At 40.9% G+C, this 19322-nt stretch overlaps 1 protein-coding gene across 5 annotated transcripts in view; it reads left to right on the top strand.

The window, feature by feature from the left end:
- Window positions 1-17157, top strand: part of cobl (cordon-bleu WH2 repeat protein) — a 51920-nt gene extending 34763 nt beyond the window's left edge. For 4 of the 5 annotated variants that reach the window (XM_069693176.1, XM_069693175.1, XM_069693181.1 and 1 more), the window contains 10 exons: window positions 21-624; window positions 5377-5535; window positions 8779-9094; window positions 10437-10555; window positions 10654-10845; window positions 10939-12536; window positions 12636-12869; window positions 13035-13151; window positions 13718-14023; window positions 14974-17157. In XM_069693176.1, the coding sequence (XP_069549277.1) occupies window positions 21-624; window positions 5377-5535; window positions 8779-9094; window positions 10437-10555; window positions 10654-10845; window positions 10939-12536; window positions 12636-12869; window positions 13035-13151; window positions 13718-14023; window positions 14974-15057 (3729 nt within the window). In that variant the 3' untranslated portion in view covers window positions 15058-17157. The remainder of the gene's footprint in view (window positions 1-20; window positions 625-5376; window positions 5536-8778; window positions 9095-10436; window positions 10556-10653; window positions 10846-10938; window positions 12537-12635; window positions 12870-13034; window positions 13152-13717; window positions 14024-14973) is intronic. The other variant, XM_069693177.1, reaches the window with a different exon arrangement.
- The last annotated feature ends 2165 nt before the right edge of the window (window positions 17158-19322 follow it).

The raw sequence follows: 19322 nt of genomic DNA, 5'->3' as shown, positions 1-19322 counted from the left end.
TTTGACTTATTTTCTATCAGATGGGTCTTGGTTCAGAGAGCCAGCAGAGAAAAAGGAAAGCTCCAGCTCCTCCTCCCACTCCTACGTCCATCACCCAAGGCACTGACGACACTTCAACCTCTGATGCTCCCACTCCTGATAGCCCACCTTCTGAAACACTGACCCGAACCTTCCGCACAAAGGTGGCGCCGTCAACCACAGTCTCTGCTCCCACCGTGGTAATACAAACCATAAAACCAGCCCCCATCAAAACAGCAGTACATCCTCCACCTGTGTGCGATACCACCCCAACCCCCAGTTCTCCAACCCCAAGCAGCGGCACCACTGACAGCCTGGCTGTGCAGGATTCCAGCTCTGATCTCAGCCACAGTCTTGACGACTCAGACGCTGACTTCGACCCGACTGGTTCCCACTGCAGCACCCTCACCAGCAGCTCGGTGAGCGGGTCGTTGCGGGTGCAGCCCGTCACCACAAGCACCACCAGCAGGAAGGAGGAATCTCCCAGAAGCGTGGCTGCCCAATCAAACCAAGAGGTGACTTCGGACAGCAGCTCCAGGTCGGAGACAGAATCACCCCTCAACCTGAAACTGGACGAAGTTGAGAACAACAGACACAGCGCAATGGGTAAATATCTATGAAATGGCACAACAACAGGCACACAACACAACATCGTACAGTCTTCTTCAACAGACTTCAGTTTCTAGATTCAAACACTTAAAGTGAATGGTTTCAAATGTATCATTAATGTTCCTAAATTGATGCTTTCAGTACACAGTTGGTGTACTTCATTTTTGCAAATTGAAGACAGAAACAAACACACGGGTAGATTTTTATCTTCCTAAACAGCAGTTTACCAACACAATTAATAGCAAATGACATCTAAGGGTATTTATAATAAGACGGCCAAATATAGCACCTTAGTTTCTGAAAAGTTTGAATGTCTACCTGTTGTTTTCATTTCTCATTATGCTATATGTTCAGATTTATGCTAATATATTTTTCTAAATTATTCTGTGACTTAAAGTTTGGTTTAAAAAAAAAAAAACGGGAATGTCACAATTCCAGTGGAAGTTGCTTGTAGAGGTTTTCTACATGTTAGAAACAGGCTGAATGACTAAATGTCTTGCCCTGGACAGCTGAACTGTCACATGGCAGCTACATCTGAAACTTAAACTGTGTGTGTGTGTGTGTGTGCGCACGTACACACACGTCATGGCTGAAGGACAGAAACTAGTGGGGCTGGTTTTCATCACGGCTCATGAGACAATACAGTCCTTGTCTGTCCCTCACGCTTATCAATCTCTCGCGTCTTCTATCTTTCTTCCTTTTTACCTCCCTCTCTTTATCTTTTTTTTTTTTTCATCCCCGTCTTTATTTCTCTCCCGCTATCATGCATGCAGCCACTCACACAAACCTTCAAAGCTGGCAGATACAAAGGCAGACAGATCCATCACCGATTTAAACAAGATCTACTTGAACTTCAGCTGGCCTCATATTGATCTTTATATAACCCAGATCTTCCGCCGTAGCGAAGTGAGATTGCAGCAGAGGGTTGTCGCGTCTGACAGGGGCACAGATGAGAGAGCCGTAGACCTCAAAAGGGATGAGAAAGGTGAGAGTACCAGAATATAGCTGAGGGAGCGGAGCATGGGAAGGTTTCGACACAGGGGTGACAGGGTAGCGAGGTAGAAACGGGGGGACTACAGGGGTTTAAGGAGAGAGGGGTGATGGGCAGGCAGATGAAAGCAGGAGAAAGGATGAAGTATGAGGAGGTTAGTGCATTAGACAGGATAGAACAGGAAGCACGAAGATCATTAATACATTTATAGACCTCGCTACTTCTCTTTGTCTCTAGCCTGACACTCTGCTGACAGTGCACCATCTTCTCCTCCTACTTTGCTTTGCCTCTCTCCCTATTTTCAACCTTTATTCCTCATTTTAATGTGTTGGAAAATATTCACCGAGTTAAGAAGTGTGTATTCCCTGAGATAGTTACATTCAAAATGCCTCATTTCCTTTTATAGTTCCTTTTTTTTTTTATCCTGCGCACAACCTCAACATAAACTTTTAACTCGCAGTGACTGTAAACAATTCTCTTGTGCAGCCTGACAACTGCACTGTTTTTATATATGTGCAATATTTGGCAGTGAATAGCTGGTATACACGTTAGGACTAGACAGCTGCACCCTGCATGGACGGTATAGGGTGGTTCCCTCATGCTTGTAAAGGCAGAGACAGAAATGCAAGTTAGCTTCTCGGTTATATAGTTTTGCTGTAGTCCTTAATTTATGCACGTTTAATTTATCTTTAGATTTAGGCAAAATCGATCATGTGAAACTAAACTCAAACGGTGTGTGTTTGGCTTCGGGAAGCTTTTTGATGAAGCGTTGGCTCTTCAAAGTCCATTGTACTGTGGAGGCTTAAATTGTCTGTGTCTATGCTTTAGCAAGCATCGGTGTGTTTTGTGTATGTGTTCTGTACATTTTGAGCAAGCTGAAGATTTGCACACACAGAACAAAAAGATTCAGATTGAAGTCTTGATAAAAGAAAACAAGTTTGAATTAAATCCATTGCAGGGCTGTAAGGACAGGTGGAAAAAAGTGAACAAAAAAGTGCAAACATTTCAGTCAATTCTGGACTTTCCTCAATGTAAAATGAAGCTTCATTTTATCTTTTATATTTTTCCTTAACTGCCACACCTGAGAAGAAAACAAAAACAAAGGACAGTTTTTGAAGATGCAGCTCAACTCCTGCCAACCTCTGTAGATTTGGTACATAGTTACGTTTGAATGAAAACAAGACAACACTAAATTCTATGGATTTGTAAAGTAGTTAAATTAAAATAGTGTTTTTTGTAAAAACCTTTTACTTTAAGCTTTAGCTCAAAACAGAGATTTCAGGGTTGAATATAAATTGGGTTCCTTTAAATGTAGTTGACACAAACTCCACAGGTTGGTATTCATAGAGTGATATGATACTACTGTTTTTGAGGCAGCATCTTCATATTATTTAGTGGTAGTAGAAATATTAGTCAGCAAGACATCAGTGCTTTGTGTGTGCTCTTGTATGTCTTCTTTTTGAGAAACAAGTGTGGACACAACAACAGTGTGTGTTCCTTCCAATTGTCAAGAACAGTCAACAGACAAAGCAGCACATTCACAGCACCTGCTGACGAAGATACAGCACGCTGATGAATCACAGATGCTAAAAGGAAACTTACCTTGCTGTATTTCAACAGTGCTGTTTCCCAGTAATTGTGCTTTTCTCCCTATTACACAGTAATGCAGACTGTTTTTCCCCCATTTCCTTTTGCATCACTTTTCTCTCATGTTTTATGCATCACTGTCTGCACGTTATACATTTGTAATCAACCACTCATTACTTCCTTTTATTACTTTCACCAAGTCAATTGGTGTCCACTTTTGGTAAGAAAAATTGATGAAATGTCTGGATGTGCGAGTTCTGTTGGAAGATTAAAAAAAAAAAGAAAGCTCGTGTGAGTTTAATAATCATATGTAACATTTTGAAAACATAATTCTTCTATGTCTGATTCCGGACTCAATAATGTATATAACCTGTAGCTAAATCGCCTCTAACTACAGTAGTTCATGAAAACGTTTACATTTGCCTTTTCTGGGAATGTTGGCTTTTACTTTCAAAGTAGTAAACTGCTGGTTACAGCTGATAAAAACTGCAGTCTTAACTTACTTGTCAATATAACATATGACAATACCTAGAAATGTAAAATGTTTAAAAAGTATTTATAAATGAGTAAATGCAAGATTTGGACAGAAATACTGAGCCTCACTTGAAGCCGCACACTAAGGCTCGAAGATATAAAGGCAGCTCTACTGCTGGCACACATGATTGCTATTCAAGTTTTTACAGGATTCAACATTTTTTGTAAACTCCACATCCACTTTTCAAGGATCTGGGAACTTGTTGCAGTCACTTTTCTCAAAACTTCAACTGTTGCTCTTCAAGCCTTTGTTGCCAAGGTTGGGCCTTCCATGAAATTGTGAAATCGAGAGCTTGAACAGTTTGTTTTCCTATCCTGTTACGCTGCCAAGTAAAGAGTGCACAGTGGAGGTGGGAGCGACAAAAGAAGTGCGAGTATTTAGAAGTAAAGTGGCGAGAACAGACAGCAGATCCACATCTGTTTGTGGTGCAATGCTAATCTACTGCCAATCAAGTGGTTTTTTTTCAACAACAGCAAATGAAATACTTGTAGCAATTTGCTCAGTATTGATTTAGTAATGCTTCAAATAAAAACACATTTATATGGTGACAACAATGTTTGTGTTTAAATAAACTTAACTGAAACACAAACATTTATTTTGGTGAAAACAGGAATCCTAAAAATGAGTCTACCTTTATTTATAATTATATCTTACCTACAGGTATGAAAAGTTACTCCTTGATTTCATTGCAGCCCTGAAGGCAGCTCGGCAGATATGTTAATAAATCAGCAGCCTCACTGGAGAAATGCTGTGCCAGAGTGCTGTGTTATTACACGTGGCTATCCACCCTTTTGCCTTTAGTAAATGTAAATTTAACCATTGTTCAACAAAATATTCTCACGCTTGACAAACATCAGACTGGTTTGTTATAACTTGAATTCTGTCCGTTTTGTAGGATATGTCATGCTACCGCTGTTCATTAATCCAAGATAACTCATTAAGATGAGGTATCTTACTTTCCAAGACAAAATTAGTGTTTTTTTGTTCTGGTATTGAAATGCATTATAAATCAAACAATGCTGCTTGGCATTTTAAGATATGATTGGGCAGTTTAAAACACGAGATACAGTAGAATTATAACACAGATTCACGACTTCTATACCAACCTCTTCTTTTCTATCCAAGTAACTGATGACAAAACACACCGTCTACCTTCGGCTGCTTATTCAGCGGTGGTGTGTGTGTTCACTTTGTGCCGGCCTGAACCTTCCCTACAACAATATTCACCAAGCCCTTCGATATCTGCACTTCATCCAGCCACTCTACACTGTGCACTCCTGAACTTACATGAACCAGAATACCTGATGAGCTTGATGACGCCCACAGAAGTCCATGTTCCCATGATCAACAGCTATGCACCTGTCGTGGCACTTGCCCGATTAAAACAGGACCTACACAGTGATACACTTAGTGTCTCATCTGACAAAAAATTAGACAGAAACTCAAACTTGATCACCAGAAATGGCAAGGGTAAAGAAGCCAGTCTTTAAAAACATTTCTGGGACAGGTTGCATAAAAACAAAAACTCTTCTTTTCTGTTTGATCCAAAGTTTATCGAAACAATGTTGTTACATTCCCCCGTTTCACACAAATGATCATCAGTGCCTTCCCTACCTGCATGCTGTTTTTCCTCCAGGAAGCACTGATCGACCAGTCCCACCCAAACCTCGTCGTTCCTCGGCCCGGGAGCCATCACATCATGTCCTACCCCCTCCCTTGTCTTCCCCTCCCATTGATCCCACTGACAGCAACCCCCCACAGAATCCCATGGAGGTGGAGGAAGCAGCTCCCCAGTGTAGGTTCCAGATGGACTGCCTCTCCTTTTCCTTAATTCTTCATTTTTTTTTCTTTTCTTTCCTAGAAGCTACTCTCCTGGTTTTCCAACTCTTATTTAATTTGTCCCAATCAGAATTTGGATCTGACTTTATTGCCAAACCTGTATGCATGCGTTTCCATGTGAATACTGAACTCTTTCCTCACATGCTTCCTATCTCTCCATCAGCGACCTGGGCAGCGGAGTTGTTAAGTGATAGCAGGTCCATATGAGGTCAAGGTGCTTCATATCTATAAAAGCCACTCTCTAAGCCCTGCTATTTCTCCTGGGTCCAAAAGGTCAGGGCCAGGGCCAACACCAATCAACCGGAGTGCCTTTTATGTTGCATTTAAACAGTACATGGAGTATATTAGTTGTATAATGGGAGGAATTGTTGAGTGATGATGAACTGTATGTAAGCCTCTTTCTGTTTTGGTCTCTACATAACCATGCTAGATAGTCAATGGACCGTTCTTGCCAAAAAGCAGTGTCAAATAATCTATTCATCTCAAATCTGTTCTTTTTTTTTTTTTTTACTCCCCACCCCGCACCCTTCTTCATAGTGTACTGCTGTGGGCCTGTGCGTCTGCGTTCCAAACACTCCTGAAGTCTCGCTCTCTCTGGCTTGATGCTTCCTTCATCCCAGCAATCCTTTCTCATCAGCTCCCCTGTGCTTCTTCGTGGCTCCTCTTATTTCTGTTCTACTTTCCTTTGATAATCTCCATCCTCCTCTCGTTCCTTTGAGAAAATGTTTTTCCACTGTTTATTCTGTACTCTTGTATTTGGTGTTACAGTTTCATTTCTATGATAATCCTTTCTATTATTTGCTTTTACTTGCGGTCACAGAAGCCAGTGTCAGTGCATTTGTCCTTGTGACACAAGTGAAAGCAGGTCTGGCCATCCAATGTCACTTATAGAAATGCTTTTTCGATTATTTTTTATTTCTTTTTCTTATTTTCTTTTTTTTTTACAAATGTACATACATACTTTGCATGGTTTTGCATTTCCAATTGATCCACTGTTTGTGATTGATTAAGCATGAGATCAGAGCTGAGTTAAAAGGGGACACAGAACGTGGTCAGAAGACTATGAGGCAAGGTCATGCAATATCGATCAGTCAATATTTTGGTGATGTAATAGCTGCAGATCGATGGCTGGAAAGTGTATGTTTCTCCGTCTGTTCCCAGTGTTGTGGTTTGGTTTTGAAACCTGAAACCTGAATGCATGCTGACTTTGGTAATAGAGTAAAGGGTGATCTGTCAATGACATGTTACATTTAGGTGGTAATGGCTCATGTGTTTTTATAAAGACAAGTGTATGAAATACAAGACTTCGTCCCAAAGAAAGCTTTTAACATAGAAAAGGATGGACATTGTACGCTGATTTGTTGTAGAACTGTTACTGATATTGTTGAGGATTGTAGATGCATTAATGCTTCACAGCTTAGGATTGGTAGGAATACGAAATTCAAACATCATATTTGACAAAGAAGGTTGATTGTTTGGGTTTCAGTGTAAAATGAAAAATATCAATTGGCTTGAACTGCAAGAAATCTGACTTTATTAGAAAACCCGTGTCATAGAAACAACTTTTTTTTTACACCTTTAAACACTACTATTCAAAATATTTTTCTTAAAAGTACCCTTTTAGTGGGATAACTGTTAAATAAATGGAGCACTTGTTTTTATCATATGACTTGTTCTGTCCCATATGAATGCCACGATTGTTTTTGAGATGTGCACAGTTCATTTTGGGCTCTGATAACAGCAATATAAACGGAAGATCTGATCACATTTTTATTGTACTCTAATCCTTATTAGTACTTATTGATTCTGCAGAGATGTGAAAATGGAGCTCTCTTTTTAATGGAAAACATAATATATGTTTAAAAGACATTTTTCAATTAAAACAATTGAAGATTGGACCATGACTTTGATGAGTCATTGTGCATGGATTGCCTTGGTTAGTAAGGTGTCACAGTATTGACAGCTTGGGAATGGAGACGTTTTGTTTGGCTTTAACAGAAACATGTGCACAAGGTCATGCTGAGCTGGAGGTTTGAGAGCTCTGTGTGGATGTTTACAAGCATATATGAGACCATAAGACTGTCTGAGTATATGTGCACTTGTCTTTGCATGTGCTTGTGAGCGTGTGCTGATTGTGGCTGTAGCTGGCATGACTCAGCTGTTGCTGGGAAGGAGCTGGGAGGACAGCCCTGTGAGTCATCACCACATCTCCTGGAACTAACTGTTCTCTCCACAACATTAGGACCAGACCCAAAACTGACTCGTGTATACACACACACACACACACACACACACACACACACACACACACACACACACACACACACACACACACACACACACACACACATAGATAGGAAGACACATTGGAGCCAGTGCATGCGCAAATGCATGCACACTCTCACTGACACCTGGTATTACAAACAAGGTCACTCACTGTTAAACTCATTTGAAAGAATCCCCCTTTGGATTCCCAGTGCTGTGCATGCTAGATGTGCTTGGCTTAGAGTTCAATGAGATCAGTGACAGACTAAATAAGTTCTCCTAAACCCACAGGATTGACCAGAGCATGAGTGTACCAAAGAGATGAGAGGGTATGAAGCAATACTATCTTACCCTGGAACCTAAAACAGTACAGTACAAATCTAATTAAAAGGGTTTGTTTACAGTAAGTCCACCACACATCATTAAAGATGTTTTATCAAGCCGCAAGTGGTTGTGCTCCAGGCTTGTGTTTGCTATATTTGGCTGTGTATGTGTGTGGTGTCAGAATGAATGTTGAAACTAACGTGAATACTTCCTCAGTTTTTTTTTTTTCCCTCTCTACTCTTCTTCCATCTCTTGATCTTCACGCTCACTCTGAATCCTGTGCTTCTTTTCAAACAAAATTTTTTTCTTGGTTTTACTTTTCTCATGTTTTCAAAGTATCTTTCAAAGGTCTTTTTAAGGTTTTGATGATCAGAGGAAAATAAATGAGGCCTACAACTTTTTTTTAATCTAATGCATTGCATAAGTAAAATATGACATAACATTTCTACAAGACAAGTACGAGTCCTTTCTTTTCACTAAACAAAACTTGAGGCCACTGGAGACCCTTTGATTTGCATGTTGAAGTTTTGTTTCTGCTAACAGTTGCAAACACTTTTGAATTGCAGTGATAACACCCAATACAATCAGGTTTTCTTCTGTCCTCTCCCAGCTTGGCTTCATTCCATGAGGACCTCTGCAGCCAGTGGCCAGAAATCAGAAACTGAAGCACCTGAGGATGAGACTCTGTCCTTGGGTAGCAGTGGCAGCAGCAGCCTGCCTGACCAGGGTTACGCAGCTTCTGAAGGTATGGTAGAGGGCGAGGACTCTGGCATGGTCAGCTCTCCATCTGACACCCAGCCCACCTCTCCAGATGGGAGTTTGTCTCTGGATGGAAGTAGCAGAGGCAGAGGAGAGAAACTGGAACCAGTGCAGGACAGTTTCAGTGACAGCGATGAAGGATGTGCCATCTGGGGATCGAAACACAGGTAGAGAGGACGTTTTGAAATCATGGAAGGGGAACCATAGATGTGGGTGGGACAAGAATGAGGGACCGTCACAGACAAGCATATACTGTACATTTATATTAACCTAATTCACCTAATTTGCAATACTTGTAGAGTGTCTTAAGACATCTGCCTTGGCCTCAGAAGAGTACAAATGACTCTACCTTCCTCATTCATCTATCTGGCCTCATTCTTCCCACTACTGTTTCATCTTTTTGTCAGTTCTTACCCATCTTTTACCTCCTTGTTTGTGCTGTTAATTTTATTTTTAATTCCATTTTAATAGATTCTGGTCTCCTGGCAAGCAATGCGCCATTTACCCTTTTGTCAGTTTGAGCCAGCCGAACCACTAATACCTAAACCCTGCATGAAAACTATTAGTTCCACTCTTGCATTTGGCAAAGTTTCGTTTCCCACCTGCATTTTCACATGGAGATTGAACCATGACTGTTTCCCCTAACTTTACTCTGTCCACCTTTTTTTTTTTTTTTTTTTTTTTTTTTTAACCGTGCCAGCAGTAATAACCAAGAGCAGTTCCCACCATATTAGATTTGAGTTGTGGCCAAAGCTGGCACCCATAACATTTCGTGCTGGGTTTTCATAGTCATTCATAGCCCATTGTGGAAATGACTGCTGCTCCAGATCACTTTTCGCCTTTTAAGTTGTTGTGAAATGTGTATGGTAATGTGCCCAGACCAGAGAGCTTGGATTGATGCTCTTACTCACAGAGACTTTATGAATCCAGAGTCTGGCCTGACGCTACTGGCTTCTCAGTATTCCAGGAAACCACTATAACCCTGTTTTCTCAGAATCGTTGAGGAAAAGAGGACCGGTCCAATTCTCTCAGAAGATAAATTCTATTTGGTTTGGCCTTCTTCCTGCAATTTGTTATGGCTAATATGCCACTAACTCATAAGAATGCTCTGCTGAACCCTTGAAGAGAGTGAAGGAGGTTTAAGCTGTGGTAATAATATCTTTACAGCTGCATGTGTCAAAGCCAGCAGACTCTAGTAAAAATAAAATTCCTCTTTGAACAAGCACGAAATATTTAAAACTAACACATTTTTCCTCCCCGTCTTCTACTACTGAACTGCATTTACCCTTTTGATTTCTGAGTCGGCATAGTGACGGGAAGAGTGCTGACTGTAACAACAGCATCAAATACGTAGTTCATAACATCTGTTGAGTGGTAGCTGGGAGGTTGTTAATAAATAATCAAGCAGTATTGTTTTTTTCTGCCTCTATGTAGTTATCCTCTTTTTGCATTACAAATGTTATGGGAGTCTGCTGGTCTTTTTGACATGTTTTTATGTTGCATTCTCAGGCATACTGACATCAGCCCACAGGCACAGTCAGTCAGGTTAAAAAGCAACAATGAAGAAGATGCAGAGCTCACAGCCCAGCTCCATCAGACGTTGGCAGATTTCGAGGCTGATCTTGCAGGTGAGGGGGTCTCTCAATTTTTAAAAATGATGAAAAATCAACATATGTCCGCAGTAGCAACATATTGTGTATTAATCCCTTGATCTCCTGTTCTCCAGGCCACATGGATATAGTCTTAGCAAAAGAGACACCATATACCATGTCCACTGACAGTAATGAGGTGCCCGTGTCTATGGTGGACATGGATGTGCCAGTCACAGCCATAGATGAAGTACTGGAGGACTATGAACAAAATATTGTCCAACATGAGGTGAAGTCGCTTACCAGGATCGAGCCAGCTGGCAGCAAAGGTAGGAAGAACGACCAGTACATCAACACAATAGAGTTAAAAACTGTCAGGTATGTTTTCTTTGTTGACCTTTTCTTACCTCTTTTCATCACAGGTCAAAGCTTTTATCACAAGTCTATTGTGGAGCCACAGAACAAAAACAACAATGCTTGTACTGCTGCTGTCAGTAATAAAAGAAGCGGTGCAACCACTAAGCACTTGTCCCAGTCGGAGCAGCATAGTGAACCCCCGGAGAACAAGTCTGTAGCTGATAACAAGGGAGTAAAGACACTAGAGGCAAAAGTTAAAGAGATGAGTATTGCTGATACCAATGGTGTAAAAGGTAAACAAACATCGGCAGTGAAATCTAATGTTGACGTGAAGAAAAACAGCAAGAACACTGAGATCAGCCTGGATACTGTGAAAAGTACCGCTCAAACGTTTCAACAGAGGAAACTTGATATTCCACCAACAGGTCAGAGATCAGTGTCAGATGCACATGAAGAGATGCACAGAGTTTACCAAAATAACTCCACTCTTAGTAACTCTCATGGTAAAATCACTCGCAGTGTCACATCACGCTTTGGCATGAAAACGTTCACTGTGGTCCCTCCCAAACCTTCTGTCATACATGCTGCTGCGGGACAGTCAGCTGCCACTTTAACCACTGGTGCCATTAAGATTGACGATCAAGGAAATATGGTGACGGCGGGTATCTCCCGGAATAAAGTTGGTGGGTCATCAGAGTCCGAGACCACTTCTAACAAAGCTTCTCCTCTTCTTGGAAAAGCCAAAGCTTTTTGGAGCTCAAATGAAAAAGAAGAAAGTGCTGTGACTCACAGCAAAGATGTGATTGATAAGGTTAAGGAGAACACAAACGGACTGAAAACTTCTCCCACTGCATTCGTGGAAACTACATTGAAGGCAGAGTACCTAAAAACAACACACAGCACACTTTCTAAACCTGCAGAGAGAGTCCAGCCTAAAGAGATGGTAAAAGAAGAAGCTAAAGAAGCTGTGAAAGATATTAAAGTTGCAAACGAGCAGCAGGTTCAGGTGGAGAGCAAGATATCGGTGTCCAAAAACGTTCAGCAGCCAAGTAGTAAATCTGCCCTTCCCCCTCACATACTTCCAGACTTGAAAAGAGACCTGTCCTTCCTCAAACCATCCAGGCGAACCTCAAGCCAATACGTGGCCTCTGCCATTTCTAAACATGCCCCAAAGACTTCCGCTAAACCCAGCTTCATCCCTGACTACTCTGCATCTTTGAAAACACAGACCACTGGCTTCCAGAGATCGGGTCGGTCCATACAGGTGAATCCACACCAGTCATCTGTGTCCTCTTTGTCAGATAATAAGGAGAATGTCTCTGCTTCTACATCCAACCCTCCTGGTCCAAAGAGGTCTATGAGCTTCCCAGAGTATGTGCCAGACAGTCCGAGAGATTTTGGAGAAGTGAGACAGGGCGGGGGAGGATTTGAAAACTGTGTTGTATCCACCAAAGGAAGTTCTGATATGTTGGAACTAGAAACAGCCAAGAATAACCTCACTCAGTCAAGTGGACTCACACAAATACGAGTGACCGCCAATCATGACGGAGATAGTATTAAACCTATTCGGCCCAGGAGCCCCAGTCCAGCAAAAAGCAGTGCTCTGCCCTCATCTATCAAACCACCCACTGCCCCCAAGACCATGCTACAAGACCAGACGAGTGTAAGTAAAACCTGATTCAAAAATATTGCAGAATACCAGTCTCTTGATGAAGAAATATCATGAATAATTTTACGACAATATTGTCGCTGAATCTTACAGATCTCGAAGGACACGACTAAAGCGGCCGCTCAACTAACTCCTGGTGTGAAACCACAACCTTCCATCACAGTGACAGACAGTGGTGTGACCTCAGGGCCTCCAGCTGTGACTGTGTTTGGGCCAATTAAAAAGTTCAGACCGGTGATCTGTAGGTCTGTTGAGAAAGACACGTCTCTGCACAGCAGCCTGATGGCGGCCATCCACACAGATGGAGGCAGGGACCGACTCAAGAAGGTGAGATCGAGATTTACACAACTATGAGGTAGCATTTCTATCCTCTACAAGTAAAAAAAAAAAAATGATATACTGTATATTATGTATTCGGTGTCAGATAAGTTATGGTGTTTGCTGAAAGAGAAGAGAGCAATTTCGATTTTCTTCTTTTTATTGCATTATTAGACATCCACTTCTGGCCCCAGCAACCTGAACAGGGAGCCTTATGTCGAAGAGGAGAATGAGAGGTCTACTCTTCTGGCTGCCATCAGAGCTCAGAACATCAGCAGCAGACTAAGAAAGGTAAAACACCGTCTCAACTAGTATAAGAAGTACGTCTAAAAGAAAATGTGAAAGCTCAACTCTTTGTCTGCGTCGTTAGCTCATTAACAACATACCGACTGCATGAACCGCGTTATGCAAGCGCGGGTGTCTATTTTCATCCCCGTGTGTGGACTGAGAGCTGCGGTTTGTTGTCATGTAAGGACCCATGTGGAATGAAAGAGGCAGAAAATGTGCTGCTGTAGCCGAAACATCTGCGGTTCTATTGTGGAGGTTCCTTACCAGAAGTGGAATCTCTGGAATGCTGCATGATTACATCCGACTCAAAAAATGTCGAGCCTCTCAAAAGATAAATATATAAGATAAAGATAAATAAATAAAACCAAATAACGACAACCAGAACAGTTACAAAAATAAACCAGATAAAAGCCAATAAATGTGAACATTTAACAAGAAAAGAATTTGTTTGGATTAAAAGTATCTCGGCAGCTCTGTGTGTGTCAGAGGTCCATCGGGCATCGTGAGAGCAGCTGGCCTCGTCTAGAGTTACCATTGTCTCCCTCCCTCCTCCCTCCTCCCTCCTGCAGACCAAATCTGAGGCTGCTGACGAGGTGGAGAAGTTCAGGAAGGTGGCCTCTGAGGAGAAGAGAAGTGCAACCTCTTCTTCTTCTCCTTCCCCACCATCTTTGACCTGCACTTCTCCTGTTTCTACGCCACCTCCACCTCCACCAGCACCTGCGCTGGCACCTCCGCCTCCTCCCCCTGTTCTGCCCCTGGGTAAGCCTAGCTCCGTGGCCCAGGCAAAGGTTGACGCCCCCACGAACGCTGGCTTGGCCAGGGAGGCCATGCTGGAGGCGATCCGCTCTGGATCTGCAGCTGAGAGGCTAAAAAAGGTACAAAAAGGTTACTGATCAACTTTGTGTACTTTGAATTGGTGCTGTTGGATTTCAAATTTTACTTTAACTTCATGAAAATCTGGCGATGAAGCGTAACACCTAATATAAACATCACACACTTCCCATTGGGTAAAAACCAGAGGCTCCCCAATTTCAATCGGTCTCATCTGTTCAGTGCAAAGAAAAACACATTAAGTGGTGAAATGAAAAATAAAACCAAGTTCTCTTTGGCAAATTAAAATTCAACATAAGCACAGGAAATGAGGAATATATTTTTATGGTAGTATGGCACTCAAGACAGAATAATTTTGCCCAGAGAGACTCTTTTTAAAGAGAAGAGGGAGGGAAAAAAAAGAGAGACAGACATAAAAATCAAAGTCAGAACAGACTGAGGCAAGAAAACAAGCGGCAGCAATAGAAAAACATCTCGGATGAACCATTGTCCTCGTTCTTCTCACATCTTTGGTCTGGTTTCATACATCTTCCCTCACTGGAAGACATCGCTGGCAGAACAAAGATCTCCTGCAGTCCAGCAGCCAGGAAACTGGAAATGAATTACAATCCGACAGTCACACTGTACTGCACTGCTGTATGAGCATTTTCACAAAGATAAAGTTAAATTTTAGGTCAACGATCAGAAATGTGAAGTATTTTTAAATGATTAGTTTTGCAACATTTGAACCAGACCAGAGCAATAACAATGAATAGTGTTAAGAGGAGGCAAATCAGAGGATTGTGGTGCACATCTTGTTTGGATCTGAAGAGGTACAACATTTCATTTAAATAAAAATGTATCAATAAAATATTTTGTTTATTTTTAATTTTTTAATTTTTTTTTGGAGACAGACTCGACACAAAACCACAGAACCTGATATTTTCTTCATAGCATGCCGTGAACTGATGTTCCTGTTATTACAAACATGACATGTTGCATTTCTTTGAACTAGGTCGCGCTGCCCACAAAGACAGTCCAAGTGAACGGCAGACTGGGAACAATCCAAGCAACCTCCTCCACAATCCCTCAGCAATAAGAGGGGACTCCCACATCACTGCAACAAGGTGTAATTTATCAAATTCAATTTCAGCTTTGGCATTTGAACAAATGGATTGAGTCATGTTTTGAGCAAATATTGTTTTATAGGAATTCGTTGCCACAGATATTGCGTAAAATAAGAACAAAGAAAGATTTCTTTATAGTATCTAGAGAAACAAGATTATTCAAAAGGGGCTTCACATCACCTCCCAGGGCCTTATGTTTAATGTAAGACTGCTGTTAAAGAAAAGGGGTTTTATTAGTGTCTCTTATATTTTCCACTAATATATCTTTTATAAAAGGGGAATGGTTTATACATTCCTTCTTGTAGCCAAACACCTGTCATGTCTGTATTAAAGGTGTCAGGTGAAAGGTTTGCAGTTAACGCCACCTATAATATCAGCTTCTAACAATAACCTGCTGGAAAATGCTTGTGTCCATCTTCATAACATATTGCTGTTCCATTTGTACTTGAACTCAGCTGATTTAACTGGACCGTTTTCCAAAATGTGTGCCAATGAAAGCGAGCTTGATTTGTATAGACTTTCAGTTCCTTTGATTTTTCTTTTTTTGCGTTAGTTATAGATGCCTTATACTGTTGCTCAGTCAGTGATATGTATACAGTACTTATTATTTCAACAAATTAAGAAAACAATGGAAGGACCCATTGGCAATGCTCAAAGTGTATTATTTTGTCCAGATCTGGTACATATTGCCAACCTCTGAAGTTCTTTTCTCTGAGGAGGATTAACATGGTGATGACTGGCTCGTGCCTGGAAGCTTGGCGTGCTCCTGTTTTTAGCTTCCAACCTTCATTTGTGCTGCTGTTAAAAATCTAAAGAAATGATCATCAGTGCCCTGCAGAAACGTATTTTCTATTGATCTTCAATCATCGTCTCTGCTGGTCAACGGCACTGTGGTTGACCATGTCCTTAATGTTTGATATATGTGAATATTTTGCAAGAAGCTAAGGTGAGCCTTTCCTTTTCTTGACATTTCAACAATTTTGAAGTACTGCTATTGAAATATATAAATGGTGGATAACACCGTGAGCCAAAAGATTAGTTTATTGATCAAGAAATCAGCACCAATATGACGATGTAATATAAACCAGCACTGTAGGAGAGTAGTTTAGGTTATGTACGGCCTTTATTTAAGCAGTAAAGTTTATAGTGTGGAGTCTCTAGGAGAGGACGCAGTCATTGAATGGTAAACGGTAGATACGGATGAAGCAGGATGTCCACGCTGAAGCATCTTTAGAAAGTGCTTACATTCAGGTATAAAAGTTTGCTGCTGTGTATTGCGAGATTGATTTGAGTAAATGGAGTTGAATCAATAGTTTTATAGAGATTTATTTCACTTCACGTTCACTTTCTACTCTCAAATATTTGAATATCTCTTGTTTTACCTTAAAAGTGACATCCTTAAGAGCTTTTCTGTTGGTTTTTTTTTTCTTTCCTTCTGTAACTAGAAATGTTTATTTCATTTCTGAGAGTTGGATCCATCCACAGACAGAAGCCTACAGCACAGTGTAGCATTGTATATTTTGTAAACTAAAGAGATCGTCTTGATAGATTTGATTTATTCCACCAATAGAGTGAACATTTTATAAGCTATTGCTTTTTAAATTTTAAGTGCACAATTGTTTTTTGGGTTGTTTTTTGGGGGGGAAGGTTGAACAGTTATTTTTGTTTAACTACATTTTTGATTCAATAAATCATTTTTGTAATCAAGCAAAAATGTACGTGTGCTGATTGTTGTTTTTTTTCTCATGTCTGACTTTGAGATGATAAACAAAAGTTGGACTGAGCAGATGGTGGTATGAACCTTGGACTGGAAAGCATCTCTGCCATTCCCACCGATGTGGTCATCCTGCTGTCCTTATGAAATATACTGAAACCTCTCTGCCACACCACGGATGAGCTACTATTCCGGGCAGCAGCTCATGGCCCTGACTCATCACTATGTGGTCACACAAAATGACTCCTGATGGACTTGAACCTACCCTGCATTCCTGATTCCTGAAACACTAGTCACTGTGCCACTGCACCTATCTTCAGATAAAACAAATGATGCAAATATCAACATGAGTTGCAAAATTAAATGGAAATACACAATTCACATGCACATCCTGTATTGTGATTAATCTGTTTTAAATGAGGTGCACATGTTATTTGCATGTCATTTGGGTACATGTGTGCAGAGTCTAATCGAAAGTGGTATAAAACTACACCTTTAACACACCTATCACAAATTAAATTTGCTCTTTAGATAACCGTCTTCTTTACACGCGAAGGTGTTCCCACAAAAAACATAAATGAAAGATTTCAAGGGATGATTTTTTTCAGCATGTCATTGACCACTTCAGGATGATATTAAGTAAATTCTAGCAGTGGATTGAGCGATCGAGAGAGCAGAAGGGCGATCTTGGCTGCTGTTGGCCACAGAGAGTTGTAAATTCCTCTTGGGACCACAAGCTTTTTTAGTGGGTTAAAATTTTTGCTCTACTCTACTGCCATTCTAATCTGCCTTACAAATATGTGAAGGGTGTGTATGGATGGGTGCATATGTGTGTGTTTGGGAAGGAGAGGGGGTTCATATTTTATTTTTGTTTTATGAACGTGCATTTGAGCTCGTGCCTGCGTAAACAACCTCCAAATCAGGAATTACCAGAAGGTCGTACCACATAATGCAGCAGGAATAAATTCATTCAGGTTTGGTTATGCCTGAACTGCCAACTCACTGGTTGGTTTGAATTTGTTGCCATAACAGTTTCACATGTAGGAAGAGGCCGCAGATGTTGCTAGGCCAAACACCATGTTGACTAATTAAATTTAGATCACATCAACTACTTTATATAGTTTGTTTAGATGTGGTTTGTAGAGAGGAATTGAACAGTTTAACATTTTGAGATATTCTTTTTTACACTCATCAATAAGCAGTGAATAATATTTACAAAGTGTTGGGTTCCCTCTGTGGCAGCTTCTGGTAAAAGCATATTCATCCATAGTCCTGTGAGACCTTTAATGAAACCCATTCACCAACTGCCTGCGCTTGTATTACTCAGCTTTGTTAGTGTTGACTGGCCGACTTATGAGTGATGGACACGGTGACATCAACTACCAGGGGGGGCTCTTCTGACTTTGTTTTCTGATGTTAGCTCGTCTACTGTGTATCTGATCAATCAATTTGAACAAAAGGCCTTTGTGATTCTGCATGTCTGATGAGGTAAGTTCGAAACAATGTGTGCTTACTTTATATCCCATTGCCAGTAGTTAAAAAAAAGAAGGCTTTGTTGCGTGGTGGTACCCCGAATATGAGTGAGTAAGTGTGTGTGTGTGACTTCAGTGGCTGTACTGTGTGTGTTCTTTTGAGTCTGCGCATACACACAGTGTGAGCTCTCTGTTGTCCTGATCCAGACACATACAAACAGCTCAGGACTGATGACCTTCTGCACTTTAGTCTCCCATGGTGTGTTCCCATCACTTAAGTTTATCCGAGTCTGAAATATGTCAGGCAGGATGAAAAATGAACAGAACTGGTGTCCCTTTAGCTCGAGGCAGAACTTTTAACTAGACTGTACTACAGGGTTTAATTCAAGTCATTCCCTTTAGTGCATGTCACTCCTCTTAAATTAATGTGTGTGTGTTTTAAACAAGTTGGGAGCTGAAAGTGCACCTCTGATGTTGCTCTCAGTCATATAAACATCAGAAGACCTTACGCAATACAGCAAGGCTCAGAGGGATACAAACACAAGAGGTAACTCTGGTGCAGTGAGGTTTGACCCCCAGGTTGTGCAATGTACATACCACGCAGCTGCAGGTGTTTTTATTTCAGACTGTGCTTCTGAGAGCTGGGTTTTTAATTAGAGGTGAGGTGTGGTCCTTTAGGCTCCTGGTGTACAGTAACACAGTACTATTATTTACGTGCAGTCACTTTGGTTCACAGTTCTAGTCATGAAAGGTATCTAGAGGTATTAATCTGTAACACCGAGCTAAAAACAAACAAAAGGACACACATGCTACAGTCAGGTAACCCACAAGAATGAAACCCCTTTATGCCAGCTTTTATATTGTTTTGGTAGTGTCACATGGGACTTTTAGAGGCAGAATCCTGTGGCAGAAAGGAAACCTGTTGTCTAATCGGCCTGTTAAATTTAGAGAAGACTATTTTAAGTGTTTGTATGACAACACAGTGTTTATAAAAATAATGCTCAGAAAGAAAAGAACATAATATTTCTGCAAAATTGAGTTTAAAATAACA

The sequence above is a fragment of the Brachyistius frenatus genome, unplaced genomic scaffold (assembly GCF_029030835.1).
Source record: "Brachyistius frenatus isolate BFR_SWC_R1_liver_20210118 unplaced genomic scaffold, ASM2903083v1 Contig_14, whole genome shotgun sequence".
In the NCBI taxonomy this organism is placed as follows: Eukaryota; Metazoa; Chordata; class Actinopteri; family Embiotocidae; genus Brachyistius; species Brachyistius frenatus.
The sequence above is the reverse complement of the archived record's forward strand: the minus strand, read 5'-3'. Positions and strand labels throughout refer to the sequence as shown.